Source organism: Plectrocnemia conspersa, unplaced genomic scaffold (assembly GCF_051122295.1).
Source record: "Plectrocnemia conspersa isolate PC_06_02 unplaced genomic scaffold, ASM5112229v1 ptg000003l, whole genome shotgun sequence".
In the NCBI taxonomy this organism is placed as follows: domain Eukaryota; kingdom Metazoa; phylum Arthropoda; class Insecta; order Trichoptera; family Polycentropodidae; genus Plectrocnemia; species Plectrocnemia conspersa.
In genome coordinates this window covers 21031092-21048715 of record NW_028277167.1, presented here as the reverse complement: position 1 = coordinate 21048715, position 17624 = coordinate 21031092, and the positions used below count along the sequence as shown (strand labels likewise).

General features: G+C 28.8%; 2 protein-coding genes across 2 annotated transcripts in view; one reads left to right on the top strand and one right to left on the bottom strand.

The window, feature by feature from the left end:
* The first annotated feature begins 12024 nt into the window (after nt 1-12024).
* Nucleotides 12025-15563, top strand: LOC148236923 (uncharacterized). Its single transcript, XM_088182465.1, has 3 exons — nt 12025-12378; nt 14403-14656; nt 14724-15563. Exons 1-3 carry the CDS (start codon nt 12078-12080, stop codon nt 14895-14897), a joined length of 729 nt encoding a protein of 242 aa, XP_088038591.1. The 5' UTR covers nt 12025-12077; the 3' UTR covers nt 14898-15563.
* Nucleotides 15262-17624, bottom strand: part of Dhc93AB (Dynein heavy chain at 93AB) — a 26584-nt gene continuing 24221 nt past the window's right edge. The window contains exons 52-59 of the mRNA XM_088182464.1: nt 17042-17213; nt 16790-16965; nt 16480-16722; nt 16178-16420; nt 16006-16119; nt 15795-15943; nt 15594-15726; nt 15262-15532 (exon numbers count right to left, since the gene is read on the bottom strand). Coding sequence (XP_088038590.1) covers nt 15371-15532; nt 15594-15726; nt 15795-15943; nt 16006-16119; nt 16178-16420; nt 16480-16722; nt 16790-16965; nt 17042-17213 — 1392 coding nt within the window. The 3' untranslated portion in view covers nt 15262-15370. The remainder of the gene's footprint in view (nt 15533-15593; nt 15727-15794; nt 15944-16005; nt 16120-16177; nt 16421-16479; nt 16723-16789; nt 16966-17041; nt 17214-17624) is intronic.

The following is a 17624-nucleotide window of genomic DNA, read 5'->3' as shown; positions in this document are numbered from 1 at the left end:
AATAATTTTTTTCACCTGGCACTTATTAGCATGTGATACCAAGTAAATAAAAAATAAAATACTCCCTTCTATTCATTAGCTTAGCTAAATATAAATTTACAGTTAAAATAACGTGCTATTTACATAATTAAATAAAAAAGTTGCCACTTGTTAGTATTCATAGCAGTGTATTTATTTAATTTCGTACCATTTAACTTTTGTAGATGATTGTTTTTATATATTTATTAAAAAATAAGTAGTGATACCTCTATTTATAAACATAATTATTAAAATTTAAAGTAACGTTAATTTAAATTCTTTAATTGCATTTATATTAATCGATTGATTTAATTGGGAATATTTAAAAACTTTTAATATAATAATATATGGATTTTCTGTCACTAACAATGAATACCACAATGTGCAGGCTGAGCAGATTAACAGCCTATATCGGTAATTCAAGGGGTGAGCTATATAACTACCTCTGTCGATCCGTTTGGAACGATGGGGGTGTTGATTTCGCTTGATTGACGCGAATAGTAACAAATATATACAAATTTAGTGAAATGTTTTAAATTAATTTAATATAAAAATATACTGGATGTATACTTTACCAATGTTACATTATTATATACGATCTGTATTGCGCTGTAAATAATACAAAAAAAATTGTACTTTCGGGATGCTAACCCTGAGGGGTGTGACTTCGCATCCAGTTACAATTTTATTATTATATCACATGCTGCGACAAACTATAACAGGCGATGTGCTCTCCGAGCAGTGGTGGAGAAGCTAGCGCAAAAATGATGTCTGTGTAAGATCCTCAGAGTTCTGATTTGTGTGGCAGTGGGCAGGCGTCTGCTAGTCTCTTCGAGTGTCTGCGTTGGCGACCAGCTTTAGGTATTCAGGGTTGCAAAGCTTGTTGACCAATCACAATCATTCAGCGATTATTTAGCCGATCGTTGCATTCGCTTCTTAAAATCACGAAATAGGTAAACGATTTTATAAAGCGACATTAGCTTGACGGGCATTGCCCAAGATCGTATACTGCAACGGGAATCTTGTGGATCCGGTGATTGATTATATCCGCGACCGTTTCGCAACAAAGAAATATTCTTTCAAAGCACCGGAGATGATTTTTTCTGGTCGTAACGAGGGCTTGTGCGATCCTAATTCTTTACACTATTGTCTTGTTTCTTTGTTGATGAATAATTATTTTGTTCATAGTAAATTAATATGAGCTTTGAGAATAAAACCCTTTACAAACGTGGGCATCTGTGCGGTTTATTGCTTCCCATGGTCGTTTCGCAACAAATAAATATTTTTTTAGTGACGGAGAACCTTGCTTGTTATTTTTTTCTAGTTGTAACAATGGTTTATGTGTGGCCGCCACACTTTAAAATTGATCTTCGAGAAAAATAAGATATATAAATCACACGTTTATAAATGCTTCTAAGAAACACTTTCTATTTTCTAGGCGCTACAGATATCAACAGTTTTGAGCTACGCTAGACCGTCGATCAGAACAGAGAAGACAAGGTACTTAATTTTACTCGCCTTACATAAAAAACTTGCCTTTTCCATCGCAGATGACTAAATATTGAGCTTTTTTCTGAAAAGACGCTTTTGAGAGGCTACAACCTCCACACTGTATTCACAGAGCATTATTCTTCTTAGAAGGCCAGCTAGAAGTTTACTTCCACAGGGTTTCCGACATTGACTTTCAATGAGACCGCAGTTTATACTTTTGCTCTTCTTAGAGATTCAGCCAGGAGTTATATTGTTTTCTTGAGGACAAATACATCATCCACGCGCGTCTCACTAATTAACAACCTTTATATAGTATATCGCTGAGGGTCTGTGCCCCCGGATAATGTGCTTCGTAACCCGTGTCTCCAGTAGTGATTAGTGCTAACTACCGCTTTTTTTTTGCATTCTATATACATATACTTCAATATATATTTAATTAATAAAGTGTTCTGTGCAAATTTAAAATGGGTTAAGTTGTGTCTGGTTCGGCAAACCAGTCGAGGCAATCTATAATTTATAATAATGATCAATTTGCCTTTTAGATCCTGTATTCTTTCATTACCCATATATTTTATATTTAACGGCGTAGCTACAATTTGTTTCACAATTGACACAACTTTACTAATCTTTATAACTTTGTAACCCATTTGCATACCATATATTTCTCTTTAGTTTAAATCAGTAACAAAATACTGGCTAAAGATATGTTTTAAAAATTACATATAAAAACGTAAAAGGGTAAATTTTATTAACATATATTGTAAAAAAATATAAATCTGCATTTTATATCCAAAAAATTATAACGCAAGTAGTTCAGTGTATTTTTTTTTGGTAACATGATTTTTAGTGGAAATTTAAATCTGTATAGTATATATATGTATTTGAATTCTAATTGACAGTACTTTTTTAATTACGAGATAGAATTCCTACTGATGATAGTACTGACTGCAGTAAAAAAAACAAATAAATTGCGGATAGTTGCCAACGTTCGAACACGGGTATAGCACTTAAAACACAAATTAAAAGCATTTATAATTCAATGTTTCATTTGCTATCATTTGTATGTATTGTAAACTCAAAAGCTAAGAATATGATTGTGCTTTCGTATATAATCAGACAACGGAGCATTGTAAAGACAACTTAAACGGTAGTGCTCACGTTGCTAGGTATACAACCAACCCCTCATCTTTTTCGTTCCCTTTCAACGAGAGCCACCCCTCATAACTCACCCCCGACGACCACTTATATAATTCGTCGCTGTAATTGTTATAATATGGATATAAAACAAAAGTCATTTAAACGCGCGCCGTTAGATGCCAGAGGCAGGTTGGTCGGGGTTATGAATCTGCTCTGTTTGCAACGGCCAAACTTTACCAGCGAAAGCTGAACTTTTCCACTGCACACTATCTCGCTTTTCCACACTATATACGATAGGGACAGACTGTAATAAGCTCTGAGGAAATATCACATTGAAATTCGCGTCTTTTATCCGCAGATGGAGGTCCATTAAACGTCGCACCAGCGGTTGAGTGTTTCGTGTTATTGTAACTGTTTAAGCGTTGCTTTAATGCGACCAAATGGATGATTCGAATGGATTTATAAATTTTTATGAGGTCTCTCGTTTTATGACTCGCGCTCTTTTTTGTTTCGCCCTCGTTTGTATGAACTGTTTTAAAGTACAACACTTAATTTATTGCTCGCGTAGCGTACATTAGCGGTAATTGTGGACGAAAGATGAATACAAATTTTATAGACAATCACTTTTTATGTACCTATTGTGTACAATATGACTGTATATAAAACGTGTTATATTATAATGAATGTATTTATTGTCATATGCGTGTCTATGCATATAATTCAAAACATATTAAAAAGAACTTCTAGTATAAATCTTGTTTAATAAAACAATATAAATAGTTCTTTACACTTTTTTTACACAAGAAAAACTTCTGTTCAAATCCGATATGGAACAACGAGTTTTTTTATTTCCGATCTGAAAGATCGGATTTAGTGATTAATGTATAATTATAATTTTGATCGTACATCGCAGGTTAGGTTTTCTTAGTTAACCTAATCTTGCGGTTGAATATCGTGATAAATAATTCAAATTAAATCGAAATATTGAATGTGAGCTGTATTTACAGTTTATAATTATTATAATATATTTCAATTCAGTGTCTTACTACTTATTTAATAGTTGTTGCTTGTAAATACTATATTGTAACGCATTAGAGATTAGACTAAAATCTGTAATTTATTTTCTGAAAGATTTACAATAAATAAATAAAAATATATTTATTTAAAAATCTATGTATCTTTAGAATAGCAAAAATGATTTTATTATGAATATAAATTAAAAATCAATTTATTTTTATGACTTAGTAACCATAAGGGGTATGTGTTTAGTAACCCTAAGTAGGTGATAATTAGTAAGAATTTGAATTATTAATATTACATGAAGGGCTAGATCGTTATTCTCTGAGCGGTGGTGAAGAAGGTGGCGGAGGGATGATGTTGCTGGAAGATCCTAAGAGTTCTGATTAGTGTGGCAGCTACAGTATAGCGGAGGTTGATCCTTCCCTGCTGCGGTGCTCTGCTTTTAATATGTGATCAACAAAAAGTTTTAAATTAACCTTTTATATTATTTTTATTTTTTTTCTTGGGCTTATTAAATTTAAATAATAAACCTTAAATTAATAAATAGATTGTATTTTATTATTATATATACATAAGTTGTTTTTATGTGAGATCTTAAGGCAAATTAAATACACGCTGTATTACACATACATATTAATATATTTCGTACAGTGTAAATTTATTTTCTCGTTTAATGGGAAATAAAGAAAAATTAAAAACACTGCCAATATCTAAGTACGTTACTTTATTTCGTTAATGCAATTCTTGAAATATATAAATACAAGTACATACTGAAGCTTCGAACTATGTTTTTATACATATTTTCATCTGAACTTGCAATATGAATTTAATTGTATTTCTTGAACCAGTTTTGGTCTACTTCAATTATTGCAGTTCAACAGTCTTAAACGTACTTCATAATATCTTCCTTTTATAATAAATACAATTTTACCCTACGGTAATTAATCAAAAAATAATATTTTTTGTTACTAATACATATTATGACATTTTCAAATTAATGGGCTTTCAAGTTATAAAAGATAATATTTTTATAAACGTCTTATGAATCGTTATGTTGAATATCACCCATGGCTAATATGTGTGTTTGAGTATCAAACTAGCGAGCAATAGGAAACAATAGATTAAGTGGAACATCAATGGACGGGTGGCGTGGAGAAGAGTGGGTGTTATTGTTAGGGGTGGGTGAGCAAAGTGGGAGGCCGTCGCCATAGAAACGCTCCCTGCTCATCCGCCCTTACAAGCACTCGACGACTATATTAACGTCATCCACTTAGGGTGAACATTCATCCTCAGTCTATTTATTTCTTAGCAAACTCAATCAAAATCCCATAATAAAAATTCAAGACGCAGAAACGCCGAATCAACTATTATTTAACTCTTGTCTTTTATTTTGCCCAGGTTTTTTTTCTAAGAATAACAATACGTTTTATTTTTATTGAACGATACCTACTTATCGAATTAGTACAACTTCCTCTTTTACTTAATCTCTTAATGTAATCTCTTTTATTCTCAATATGTATAATATATGCATGTATGTACATATATATACACACATATGTACATATATATACTATATACAATATAAAAGAAGCAAAGTTTTATCTTTCGATTGTATGTATATGATTTTTCAAGAAAGCATGGTTTTAATTTTAGGCGGTTTTTTTGTAATTTATCAGTTAATTTTACAGTATTTTATTTAAAAATTTAAGTTTTTTGCTATCATCAGTATTTTTTCTAAATTATAAAAATTATCAGAATCAAAAGTTGTACGATAATATCGCTTAAATTATGCGTTTATTCAAGTTCAAATAACAAAAAAAACAGAACCCCTCATAGTCATCGCTTTTCAAATACTTTTTCTAGACCTGTTAATTGGGTCATAAAATACTACAGCTTTTGCGTCACATGCATTTGCAAAGAATGGAGTGGCCACAATAAAACACTAGCTAAGTGCTTCATTGACAGAATCTATATGCCAAGCAAACAATAAATGACCGTTTTAAATGCGTTAATTGCACCGGAATGGAAATTTTAGCGTATTATCTCAAAATTATTTTCTAGCGGTGACTTCAAAAATGCGTAGATAAAAAAAATCAAGGCTTTTCCGTTTCTTGTACAATTTAATTGCGTATTAATAAGACGATTTAGGCTACCCATTAATTTGCTAAACGTTTGTTAAGGGACACGTTTGTTGTAAAAATAATACATTTCACTATTCAGCGTGTAAAAATAATTTTAAAATTATTTAGAATGTAATTGTTTAAATATAAATAATCAATAGGTATAATTGCGTATTTATGAACTCAGTGAAAATTAAGTGCATATGTAATTATAATTATTAATTTAAATTATGTATTTTATTATGTACGTGCATTAGTGCTACTTAATGGCTTATGTTAAAGAACTTGTATGCAATTGGTTACAGTCGGTTTGCGCACCAAACTGAACCAGAAGCCGAGGGAAGTTAGTTATTTAAACGAGCTGAATGTCAGTGCCAGGTCTTCCTGGCTATTATGTAAATGGAGATCCCAACAACTTCAACCATTTAACACTTTATTATGTGATCCCTGTAAACCTCACCATTACTCTGAAATAGCGCCAGCTTGCATACGTAATAATTGAAATGGTACATAGTGGAAACGCTAACCAAACTTATGTTTGTTCGAAAAGCTTTAGATGTTCATCTACGCAATAATGCAATATGCATATACGTTTTAACACATTTAAAGGTAATAAATATATTGCGTTTTTATGTATGTATGTATGTATATGTAGCTGGAAAATATGTTATGTAATATTGCAAAATATAAGTAGCTAATTATAGCCATCTATAAGCAAAGTATGAAACTAATTTGATAAATGTATTGAAAACTATTTATTTTATTATTTTTATAAATTAAATATTTATTTAATAATCTCAAATTATTATTACTATTATTAATTTACAAAATGGTTTAGAGCTTGACTAAATAATATTTAAAACATTTGTGATACTATCGTCAGATGGTACTACTTTTATAATCGTAGGCATAACTTGAAAAATAAAAAGATCACATTAAAATATGCATTATAAAAACATAATATAATTAAATATTAGAGCTAATAACCGCAAATTTATTAAAAATTTTGATTATCGCTGCAATACTGTTATCACATTTCAATGTGCGGTCAACCTATTTAATAGGAATTCCCTGTCATATATTTTTAAAATAACAAAAAAATATTTAAGTATATGATAGATGGCCATGTGATAATAATTAAAACAAGTCGATACAATATGTTATTCTCTCTATTATTAAAGTGGAAATATGAAAATAATCTTATCTCGTCAATTAGTGTATTGAAAACCATGAAATATCCTATTGATAGTCCCTCATACATGGAAATCGTCAATATTCTCATTCCTATCAACTGCCACCTCTCTCTCTCTCTCTCTCTCTTAATTCCGAACGAATTCTGCGTAATTCCGTCAAAGCAGATACCACCGATTAACAGTCTATTCACAAATATTTTTCAAATGCGTAAAAGCATTTTTTTTTTGTTTAGAAGAAACGTCTTATTGTTTCGCATTTCGAAACAAAATAAAGGCACATAAGGTACTATGAATTTTGGAGCGGCTATAGTCACACGCGTATATTGATAGAGAAAACGTCTTCATGTATTGCTCAAATACCTATACACTCTAATATTTTTGTAAAATTTCATTCGAGATAGTGTAAACGAATTTTTTACGAATACTCAAGCAATTATTCGAATATTCATATAGTTGAAAATTGTACGAATAATTAAAATAATCAATTATTCGAATTATTCTTTGAATAGCAAAATGGTGAGAGTAAAAAGTGTGTTAACCCTTTGAATAGTGAATTAATTTGTAAGCTGTTAATATGTTAAGATACAGCTAAGAAGGTTAATTTTACGTATATTTCTATAATTATTTCTGTGTTTATTTAATATTGGATTTATAGTATATACCAATAAAAAAATCAGCGATTCTAAAAGTTTTATTGCTTTGATTTATTTTACTACTTTTTTGTATTATTATGGCTTAGTAATTTATTTTAACACTTTTCTATTATTAAATTTTGTTAATTTATATAAATACATAGGCTTTCAATATTTTTTATAAATTAATATGAAATTTTTTTTGTTATATTAATTTATTTTGTATTCTTTAATTTATTAGTATTATTTTGTATAAAAATCATTTACGAAAATATTACATAATTATAATATTGTTATTTCTTCAGTTATATATGTAAATATAAAACAATTATATTGTATGTAAATATATAACTATCTGGGGTACCTCAAAACAGTGAAGGATCGATCGCCGTACATGTACGGCGATACTCCTCAAAGGGTTAATACCTGATTCTGTCATCAATATTTCGATTGGCGACTAACTGCAAAATATTTATCACTGAAGAGTAAAAACGTTTTTTTTTGTTAATATATTCATATATCTAAATTAGTAGCTTTTGTCCTAGTTCTAGTAAATTACAAAATAATTTCAATAGAAGATTATCAAACTTGATACAAATATAGTTAATTTATTAACACTGTTATAATAACAAATATTATTTAAAAATTTGTAATTTAAATAAAAATCAATATAAAAAATGTTTATTAATAATGCAAATATTTCATTTATATTTTTTTCCGATTGTGCAATTATGTTATATTTGCTGTCTTCTGTAGTACGGAGATTTATCTTCCGTTGTGTAATTTATGGTTTTAAATTTCGTTACGGGGCTACTTTTAGTGTGAGAAATTTCTCTTTTCGTTGTTCAAGTGGTCGTTAACGTAACCTCTTAACCTATGATTGATGGCACAGATAGTTGAAGCCCCCTCACACTTCCTTTTTGCTGTGTGAATTATTTTGTTTTTGTATTTTTAGATAACGTCCTTTGTTTTGATCCATTTGTAAGTAGCCCTGCCCTAATCCGCCTAAATAATGCCACCATGACCAATATTTTTTTTACATAAACATGAACTAAGAAAATATTTTGGATATTTATAAGAATATAATTTACTAAGGGCGTAATATAACACCTAATTTAAAATCTTTCTAGATTTAAAAAAAGTTAAATTATTAAAATTGCCATTGAAGCACCAAGTCACACAAATGCTACTATGGTGATTATGCGAATATTTATTTACTTATAAATAAAAAAGTATCCCAATAAAAGACATATTTTAAGGTCATAGAAATAAGAATCTCATAACTGATAATCCTTCATTGGCTTATGCTATTCTAAATATTAATATTTTTAGAATTGATTTAAGTAATTATAAAAAATGAATATTTAAAATATCACTTGATTTAATGTGGTGATACTGAATCCATTCTACGTTTCTAGTTATTAATGTATCTGACTCATAAATCGCAATGTTACGATATACATAGATAGATAGAGCATTAATTGTAATAACAACAACGAATCGTTCAGTTAGTAGGGTGTCAGACATATGTACTTGTACGTCTATCATACGAATGACAGGATATTTTTGGCACTCTTTTCGGTAAATAGCATTGGACGTGTGACACAGACGTGTTGATAAGGCCTAATGCTGCACTATCGCTAATGTTTATTAACGCACTAATATAATAAGACCATATATAATGTAATTGTCACTCAATCGTATTGTCGTTCGATAATATTGTAAACCTTTTCGATATTATTCTTAAATTTATTTATAAATTTATATGACGTTTGACTAATATCTGAAAGACGTGGGTATGAATCAGATTGAAAGATCGGATTTATTGATTTTTGTATTGAGATAACTACGATAAGTAATCACAGATTAGTTTTTCCTAGATTTTTTTAATCTTAGGGATAAATAATTAAAATTAAATTGAGCTAGGTCGTGCATGATGACATCTATTGTAGAAGTGTAATATATAATCAATAAAACCGATGAAACTGAATTGAATAATCATAAAATATAAGAATTGTGAATTGCATATGATTCGCAAAACTTTTATAAATTTAAATAAACTATATTTATAAATAAAGCACAAGTTATGAATCAGAACATTGTGATTTACACCTTTTTTATTTGTCGTTGCCATTTATGTACATGTACATGTACAAGACGATATGAGTAAAAAATCTATTTTAAATTTGGAATTAATGAAACCACCAGTGTTGACATTTAAAAACGATTTTATTTAAAACGAATAACACCATTATTATTATTTCTATTGTGTTATATTTATAATGAGTATATGTTTTATTTCGTGGTTTATAATATATTGTATGCGTATATATGTATATGCAATTCAAAATATATAGGTTTTTCTACGATTCTATTTAAAACTAATCATATGATTTATTGAATAAGAATATATGCCAAATTATATTAATATTTTTATTACGATATTAAGTGGTACCAAAATAATATTGATTATTAATTAAAGTACAATTTTCCTTGTTTAAATTTTGCTTATCTGATTTTATTATTAAATATTAAATCTATTTTATTATTCATGTTAAAATATTATAACAAAAAAAAAATGCCATAATGATAAGATAATCTGATTTATAACAAAAATTACAAGCTAATTAAGAATTTGTCATTATTTTTTTCTGCGTTTAATATGATTTCAGCAACATTATCTTTTATATATTATAATTGTGCTAAGCTGTAGATGATTGCATTTATACTATAGAGTATAACTGATTATTTGTATTTAACTTAACGCTGAATTTTGGACTGTAGATTAAAATTATGAGTTGAAAAGAAATTTTTTGCTGACATAAATATTTTATAGTCATAAAAACTTATATTTATATAATAATATATAGAGACTATATTATAAAAGAGTTAAATATTATCATTTTTTCTTCAAATAATTAGCCTAAATTTGGTCCTGTGAGCCACTACAGCCTACAAAGTTGAAGTCCCAGATGGCTCCCTTTGTTCTAAATTTGAGTTTTTCATGTCAGACTTTTATCGAGATGAATTCTAAAATATTTAATGGGGTTACCTTGTGGTGTGCATTTCTTGTTAAGGGATAGTGGAAGACAAGTATCTAGTTTACTTTCATTAGCTCTGATTTGCCATTTAGATTTTTTAGGTTAATGCTATTTTTTCGATGCTATTTTTGAATCAGTATCAGACGGCATTATTATAGTGTCTTCAGTTAATACTTCAATACTTATTGAGTTTATCTGAGAATGATCTATTGTGTATAACAAATACAGCATCGGTCCAAAAACGCTGCTCTGAGGAACACATGATCTGTGTTTACTTCTCCAAGCTTAATTTAGAAGTGTATCTTTTAGGTAGGATTGTATTATTAGCAAAGCAATCTTTTAATTTTTAAAATTAATCCACGATGCCACACTTTGGTGAAAGTCTGAGATATCTAAGAATACAACTGATCATTATTTTTTAATTTTAAAGTCTTATTTGCTGTATTGGTTTTAGAAATATATATGTATATATTATAAAGCCAAAATTAATAATTTCGTAAGGGATTAAGTTCCTCTATTACCGGTTTGATTATTTTTAATTATAATGTATTTAATATTTTTGACATAAATGGTAAGATGCTTATTGGTCAATAAAAATAAATTTTGCCAGATTCTTTTCCTGGTTTCAGTAAAAAAATTTGTTGCTCAACTTATTATTCTATTGGGTTGAAAATAGTTTAATCTAACTACTAAATTGAATTGGATGATCATTAATCTGCTGACTCACCGGCAATTATTTGATATATATTTCATATCATATTTTATTTATTTTATTAAGATTTTTTAAAAAAAAGAGGTATATTTTAAAAATCAAAAATTTCATTATCAATATTCTGATCATTTTTCAGTGTCATTTACAAAAGATTTTAATGTATTATATTAAGTAAGTGATCGCCGAAAGCTTTAACTTTTCCTGAACCATTTTTTTTATTAACTCTGATTAGGGGAAAATATAATTAAGGGTTTCTTATTATCTTTGTTACCTTCCAAAGCGATAATTCCGTAACTCTGTAACAGAAATGATATTCTTGGATTGTCTCGTTCTTTTTTTGTTGATTTATTTAATTTGCCCTTATCTTTAAGATTTTGTTTTTAATATTTTTAGAGCAGATTTTTTTTGATTAAGGCTAGACAAAGTGACACTAATATAATCTCGTGTTATCCACAAATTATTATCAAAGATCTTAATATTGTCGTTTAAGATTACATCGACCATACGTAAAATAGAATCGCATGCGTGCTATACTCTTTAATGCCGAGCTTATCAAATTTTTTTCGTGTCCGATAACACAAATTGAAATAGTTTAGCATCGCTTCCTGTTAATCACTGCATTATCAGTGCCATACATATATATTGAAGTTTGGTCGATTTAAAACGCACAGTTCAGCTCTGTGTAATTGCGAGTGATAACGTATGACATAAAAATGTGTTCAGCGCCAATTGGAAAGACTTCCTTTCGTATCGACGATATATTAGACACTAAAACAAATCGGATTGTTTCTAAAGAAGAGATCAGATCCGACAATAGTGTATTTCATCCGTATAGAAGAGATGAGAGCTTTTCGACCAGGAAGCTTTCGTTAGAAAGTGAAGACTTTTCATATAGCGAAAAATACAGAAGATCTTCGATTGGAAGTTCGAGCTATGGATATGGTTTAAATAGCCCAAGATTGCAGTATTCTCCATTGTCTTTTGGGGAACAATATGGATCTTATTTTAGTAATGGTATGCACTATTTTTATATACATAAAATATATTATTATAAATTCAGCAAACGATTAAGTGATTCATTATCAATAATTAAGTACATTAATAAAGCTATAGATTAGTACTACATACAATGACAAAATAAGCAGATTATTATTATATATAGTGAAACATAGTTAGATAAATATGTTTGGTTGACAGAAGAAAATTTGTTTATTTTGTACTATTTTTTTTGGTCATTAAATAATCAATCATTTTTGACATCAATATTAATCCAAACCAAACATTGCAGTTCGTTGAAAATTATTTTCTTATATATTAACTATAATTGCGCAAAGTCGATATTAAGCACTTAAACGCTATCTTATCTTAAGTGGAACATTCGATTGTATCGAATATATTCAAGATTTTCACTTTAATTAGTAATTGTAACTAATCTAATCGATTGGTTTGTTACGTGTTGTTGCAATACTATTGCAAATTGGGTATAAAATTATATTTATGTATTTAAAAATATTTATCAGATTTTTGTTAATTTACTTTATATTTCAATATGCACATATCTATAATATACAGTTTAATAATGTAAATATCTATTTTATTTAAACCTTAGTTAAATATGTATGGAAGTAAATACATTATTTTAAAAAACAACATTTTTATCAAGCGGCCGGAAACGTTTTTTATACTATTTTGATGAATTACTTAGATTGCAATATATATAATTGCTTATCATTTCTTAGAAATGATAAACATAATATTTATAAAAAAATCTAAAGGAATTAAAATATATTTTTTATAATTACTTTTAAATATTATACTGCATGTGTGCAGGATTATATAATATTTATTAAATTTCTAGTATTTTATATATATATATATTTGTCTCTGAATCAGTTTACTTGTTCGCTGCTATAACATTTGATACAATTGTTTTATGTTAACACATGTTTTATTAAATGCATTACACGAGCTTTACATAAAATCAGAAATAAAAAGTTATATTATCGCTTGATAATGAGAGCCGCGAATATTCGCCGCTTCCTGCTGTCCATTTCCTTCGCGGTTGGGAAAATTTGCTAAAATCTAATAAAATAGATTCTCTATATAATCATTGATATATTTAAAAAAATAAACAAAACCGCAAATTCGCAGTTAAGCGCGATCATATCACCGCAAATGACAACAGACGACATGTAATTGACAAGGATTAAAATGAAAACCATAACAAAAAGCAGTGTTTGCCAACAATTCAATAAAGTATTACATTATATAATTGTAATTAATATGATAAAAATATAATTAATAAAATAATATTATTTAAATTATAACTTATGAATCAGAAATATATTATATTGGAAAAATATGCCTAAAAATTGATATGTTGATGCACGTCATTACCAGTATAATAATATAAAAATGATAATTCAAATTAAAACTGATTAAAAGAGAACTTTTAATTACCTAACCACAAAGAGTGCCTATGGTATATATTTTTCTTTATTAATAAGCAATTATCTCAACAGTTTGTATATTTCCTTAATTTATGAGGTTTTGTTGCAAATTATCATATATTTATCTTTATTATATTATAACATAAATAAATTTTATTACCTTATGAAAATCAACTGCATCTACTTCTACAATACATGTTTAACAATTGGTTAAAAAATAATTAATATATTATAATTTTATACTACTATCTTTGGACTATTATATCGATTTATAAATAAATTCACTTTATCTTAATAAATTGGGTTTTTAATGCTTGGATTTTCCCTTTCGTTGATTTTATTTATATCACTGATATCTAACAATGTACATTTTATGTCAAATTTGACAATGAGTTTCATAAATATAATTTTTATCGTGAACTAAATTTAAGTAACGACGTGAATCAGTACTTCAACAAGTTATAACAATCATTAATGGGTGTGGCGATAACGCGATTATTTTATATTGCCCATAAAACTATGAATAACGAGGAAATATAATTTTCAGTTAAAAATTGTGATAACGATTTTTTTTTTGTGTATTTATAGTATCTGAAAACGCCCATCATTGGCCGTTGCCTGTCGGTTTTTTGAATTATGGATATAGCGGTCTATCAAATTTGGGATATCAGAACTTAGGATACTATCGTCCTGGATCTTCTTTGGTGAAACGAAAAGGGGGACAGGTTAGATTCACTCCACAACAAACGCAAAATTTGGAGAAACGATTTGGAGCACACAAATATCTGAGTCCGGAAGATAGAAAATTGCTTGCCGGTCAATTGAAGCTCAGCGATAGACAAGTACATATTAAACATAATTTTGATAATAAATATTAATTATAAATTATTAAATTATTTATTTAAATAGGTTAAAACATGGTTTCAAAATAGAAGAGCGAAATGGAGACGTGCCAATAACATTACAAATCCTGAGTGTGAAGAAATAGAAAGCGACAATCAATCCGACGAAGAACTCTCTTCAAATCCAAATAGAACCATTGGAGCCTATCAAAAAAGTTCTTCAATATTTATCGGACGTTGAAACATTCAATTCATTATGTAAAACCGGATTTATAATGAATCGACTGCAAGATTGACGAATCTCGAGTCGTTGTTCGAATTGCAAAGGAGCTCAAAAGTTGATCGATCGGTGAAGGTGATAAGATGAGCTTCTAGCTGTGAATTTTTTTAATCGATGTATGTCATAGTTGTAAATGTATCTATAAATAATTATAAAAAATATCTCCTAATCGTGTGTAATATATTGTTTAATTGTTTTTTATCTTAATGCGGATTACGAGCAATCAAAATTTACTTATTGAATAAATTGTTATAAAACTGTATCAGATCAATCACTAGTGATTTTAATTAAACAGCACAACAATTCTATAATTTAAAACACATGATTGAATGATAACAATTGCTAATTTAAAATTTTATTGTAACATCTATCTACAGAATAAATTTCTATAAAATCTCAAATTATCACAGAACTTTTAAAATGTGCATTAAAAATTAGACTTGCAGTAAAAGTGCAACGCCTGCTAAAGTCCACTTTGAAGGCTTGTCTTTGGTCTTTAGATTGAAAGTCCAGACAAAAGTTGGACCTCTGGTTCTAGTCTTATATACAGGACACTCGTACATGTTTCGTAAATCTTGTTTATCTTGTGTTATTGCCTGAAAATGAATAATAAATATTCGAAATGACCATATTTTTAAATGTAAATAAATAACTTACTCTGATATTTATGACAGGCATTTGAGGAAACAGTTCTTTTAAACGCGAATCCATAATAATTCCTGCTTGAACATCCCATCTAGCACCTTCCATTAACAGTCCATGTACGTAAGCACCTTCTCTAGGAGCAGTTCTATGAAATATATAAAATATAATATAATAAAGTATTCTTATATAATTTAAAATTATTATTTAATTTACGTGAAGTCTTCTTTATTTTTCTTCGTTACATCGCATTGCAAACACATTTTGTCTAAGGGTAGTTCATTACGACGAGCCGTGCTTTGCATGATTGCTGTTAATAAGCTCTGAGGGTTGAAAAATCCACCCAACCATACAGATGCGGGTAACTGCCATTAAAAACTTAAATTAATATATCTATGATTATTAATTATTTAATACAATAACATACAACAAAATCTGTTGACCAAGCTTCAAGTTCTCGTAAGCGTAATAAAAGATCTACGAACCAAGCTGTCAACCCTAAGAGTGATGGATATGCTCTTGAAGACCAAACTGGAGGTACCTATTCAAATAATATAAAATAATAAATATATTAGAATATATATAAATAAATATCAAACCTGATCTAAGAAAAGGGCGTTTTCTAAGTCTTCCATATCAGAAGTAATAGTTAATTCTCCTTTTAATCCAAGATCTAACTCCTTCAAAGAACGCTTGAGTTCTCCAGTCAAATAATTCATACGTTCACATTCTTGAAAAGCGACGATGACATAAGGAGTCCTTTCCTCAACTTTTCCTGTAATCTCAGCCATGTTAAACTCTTCTGGGAGTTTTTCCATGATTTCATCCAAAATTTGCTTCACCTAAATAGCAAAATAATATAGTTATTACAGTATTAAATATATTAATAGATGCTTAATACCTTCTCCTCCCTAGTGACTGTGGCAGCCCCAGAAGCACCAGCATCTCTTGGCTGCATTTCGAAAACGGTCCTAAAAAGATTCTCGCTAGTGGTTGTCAAAAATCCAATTTCTGCATTTGGATGTAATCCATAAAGATAAGGAGATTCTGCCGGCATTGCGTCATCTATGTAAGCATGATAACCGACGTAATCAGTATTTGGCGGAGCTGGGAATCCTGGTGCTAATTGCAGTTCTCCGTCAACCTAAATACATTATATACTTATATTAAACTTAAATATCAAAGTATAAAAGTAGAGTTTAAACACTTACCAAATCTGGTTGCATTAGCTCTTCCAAATAAGATATGCAAAGTTTCCTGTCCCAATCGTCAGTTATGTGTCCTCCATACATGATTTCTCCAAATAGATATCGCAAATCTTCCCAAGGCACTTTGGAATTGGCTTCTAGATAATTATATAATACTGACACGCTTATGTTTAGATCACCTAATATAGATAAGTCGTATTAATGGTTAGTTTATGCATTTAAATGGTTTATATTTATAAATTGAGTGCAACGTACCGACGTTGAATGGATACACTTTGTTCCAGCCTTGAGGTCCAAACTTTCTTCTTTCTGCTACTACAGCATGGAAATAGCACAAGGAGAATAAAATTACTTTAAACTCGGCTTCTTTACCACACATCTCAAGAGTTTCTTGGTTGAAGTTATCTAAAGCTTTATGAAGATTTGCCTGTAAAAAAATATTAGATTTTAACTAAAACATTTGCCATAAGAATGAAACAATTTTAAGAGCTAGATTTTTTGCATAAATATAAATATTTTAGCAGATTTTATTACTGGTATTATAATATACCCCAAAAATATCGCTTTAAGGTTTAGATTTTTGGATTAGTCACACAACATAATCTCAAATACTAATATGTTAAAAATTTGCAACGGTAATTGAATATAAACAAACTTATTCCTTTTTTTAAATTATTAAAATATAAATAAGGGTCAATTTAAACGATGCTTCACTATTTTGGTTAAAGTTTTTGTATGGATTATTTAATTTTATCTAATAAATATTGTCACAAGATCTGTTCTTAGTTTGATCAGAATGTTGATTAGCCATTTATAGTAGCAAACTAAGATTTATAAA

What these genes read in the sequence shown, in the direction of transcription:
- LOC148236923 (XM_088182465.1), top strand. Translation starts at nt 12,078, where the DNA reads ATGTGTTCAGCGCCAATTGGAAAGACTTCCTTTCGTATCGACGATATA. An exon ending in TGGATCTTATTTTAGTAATG is followed by an intron (nt 12,379 to 14,402) that starts GTATGCACTATT and finishes GTGTATTTATAG; the next exon opens with TATCTGAAAACGCCCATCAT. An exon ending in TGAAGCTCAGCGATAGACAA is followed by an intron (nt 14,657 to 14,723) that starts GTACATATTAAA and finishes TTATTTAAATAG; the next exon opens with GTTAAAACATGGTTTCAAAA.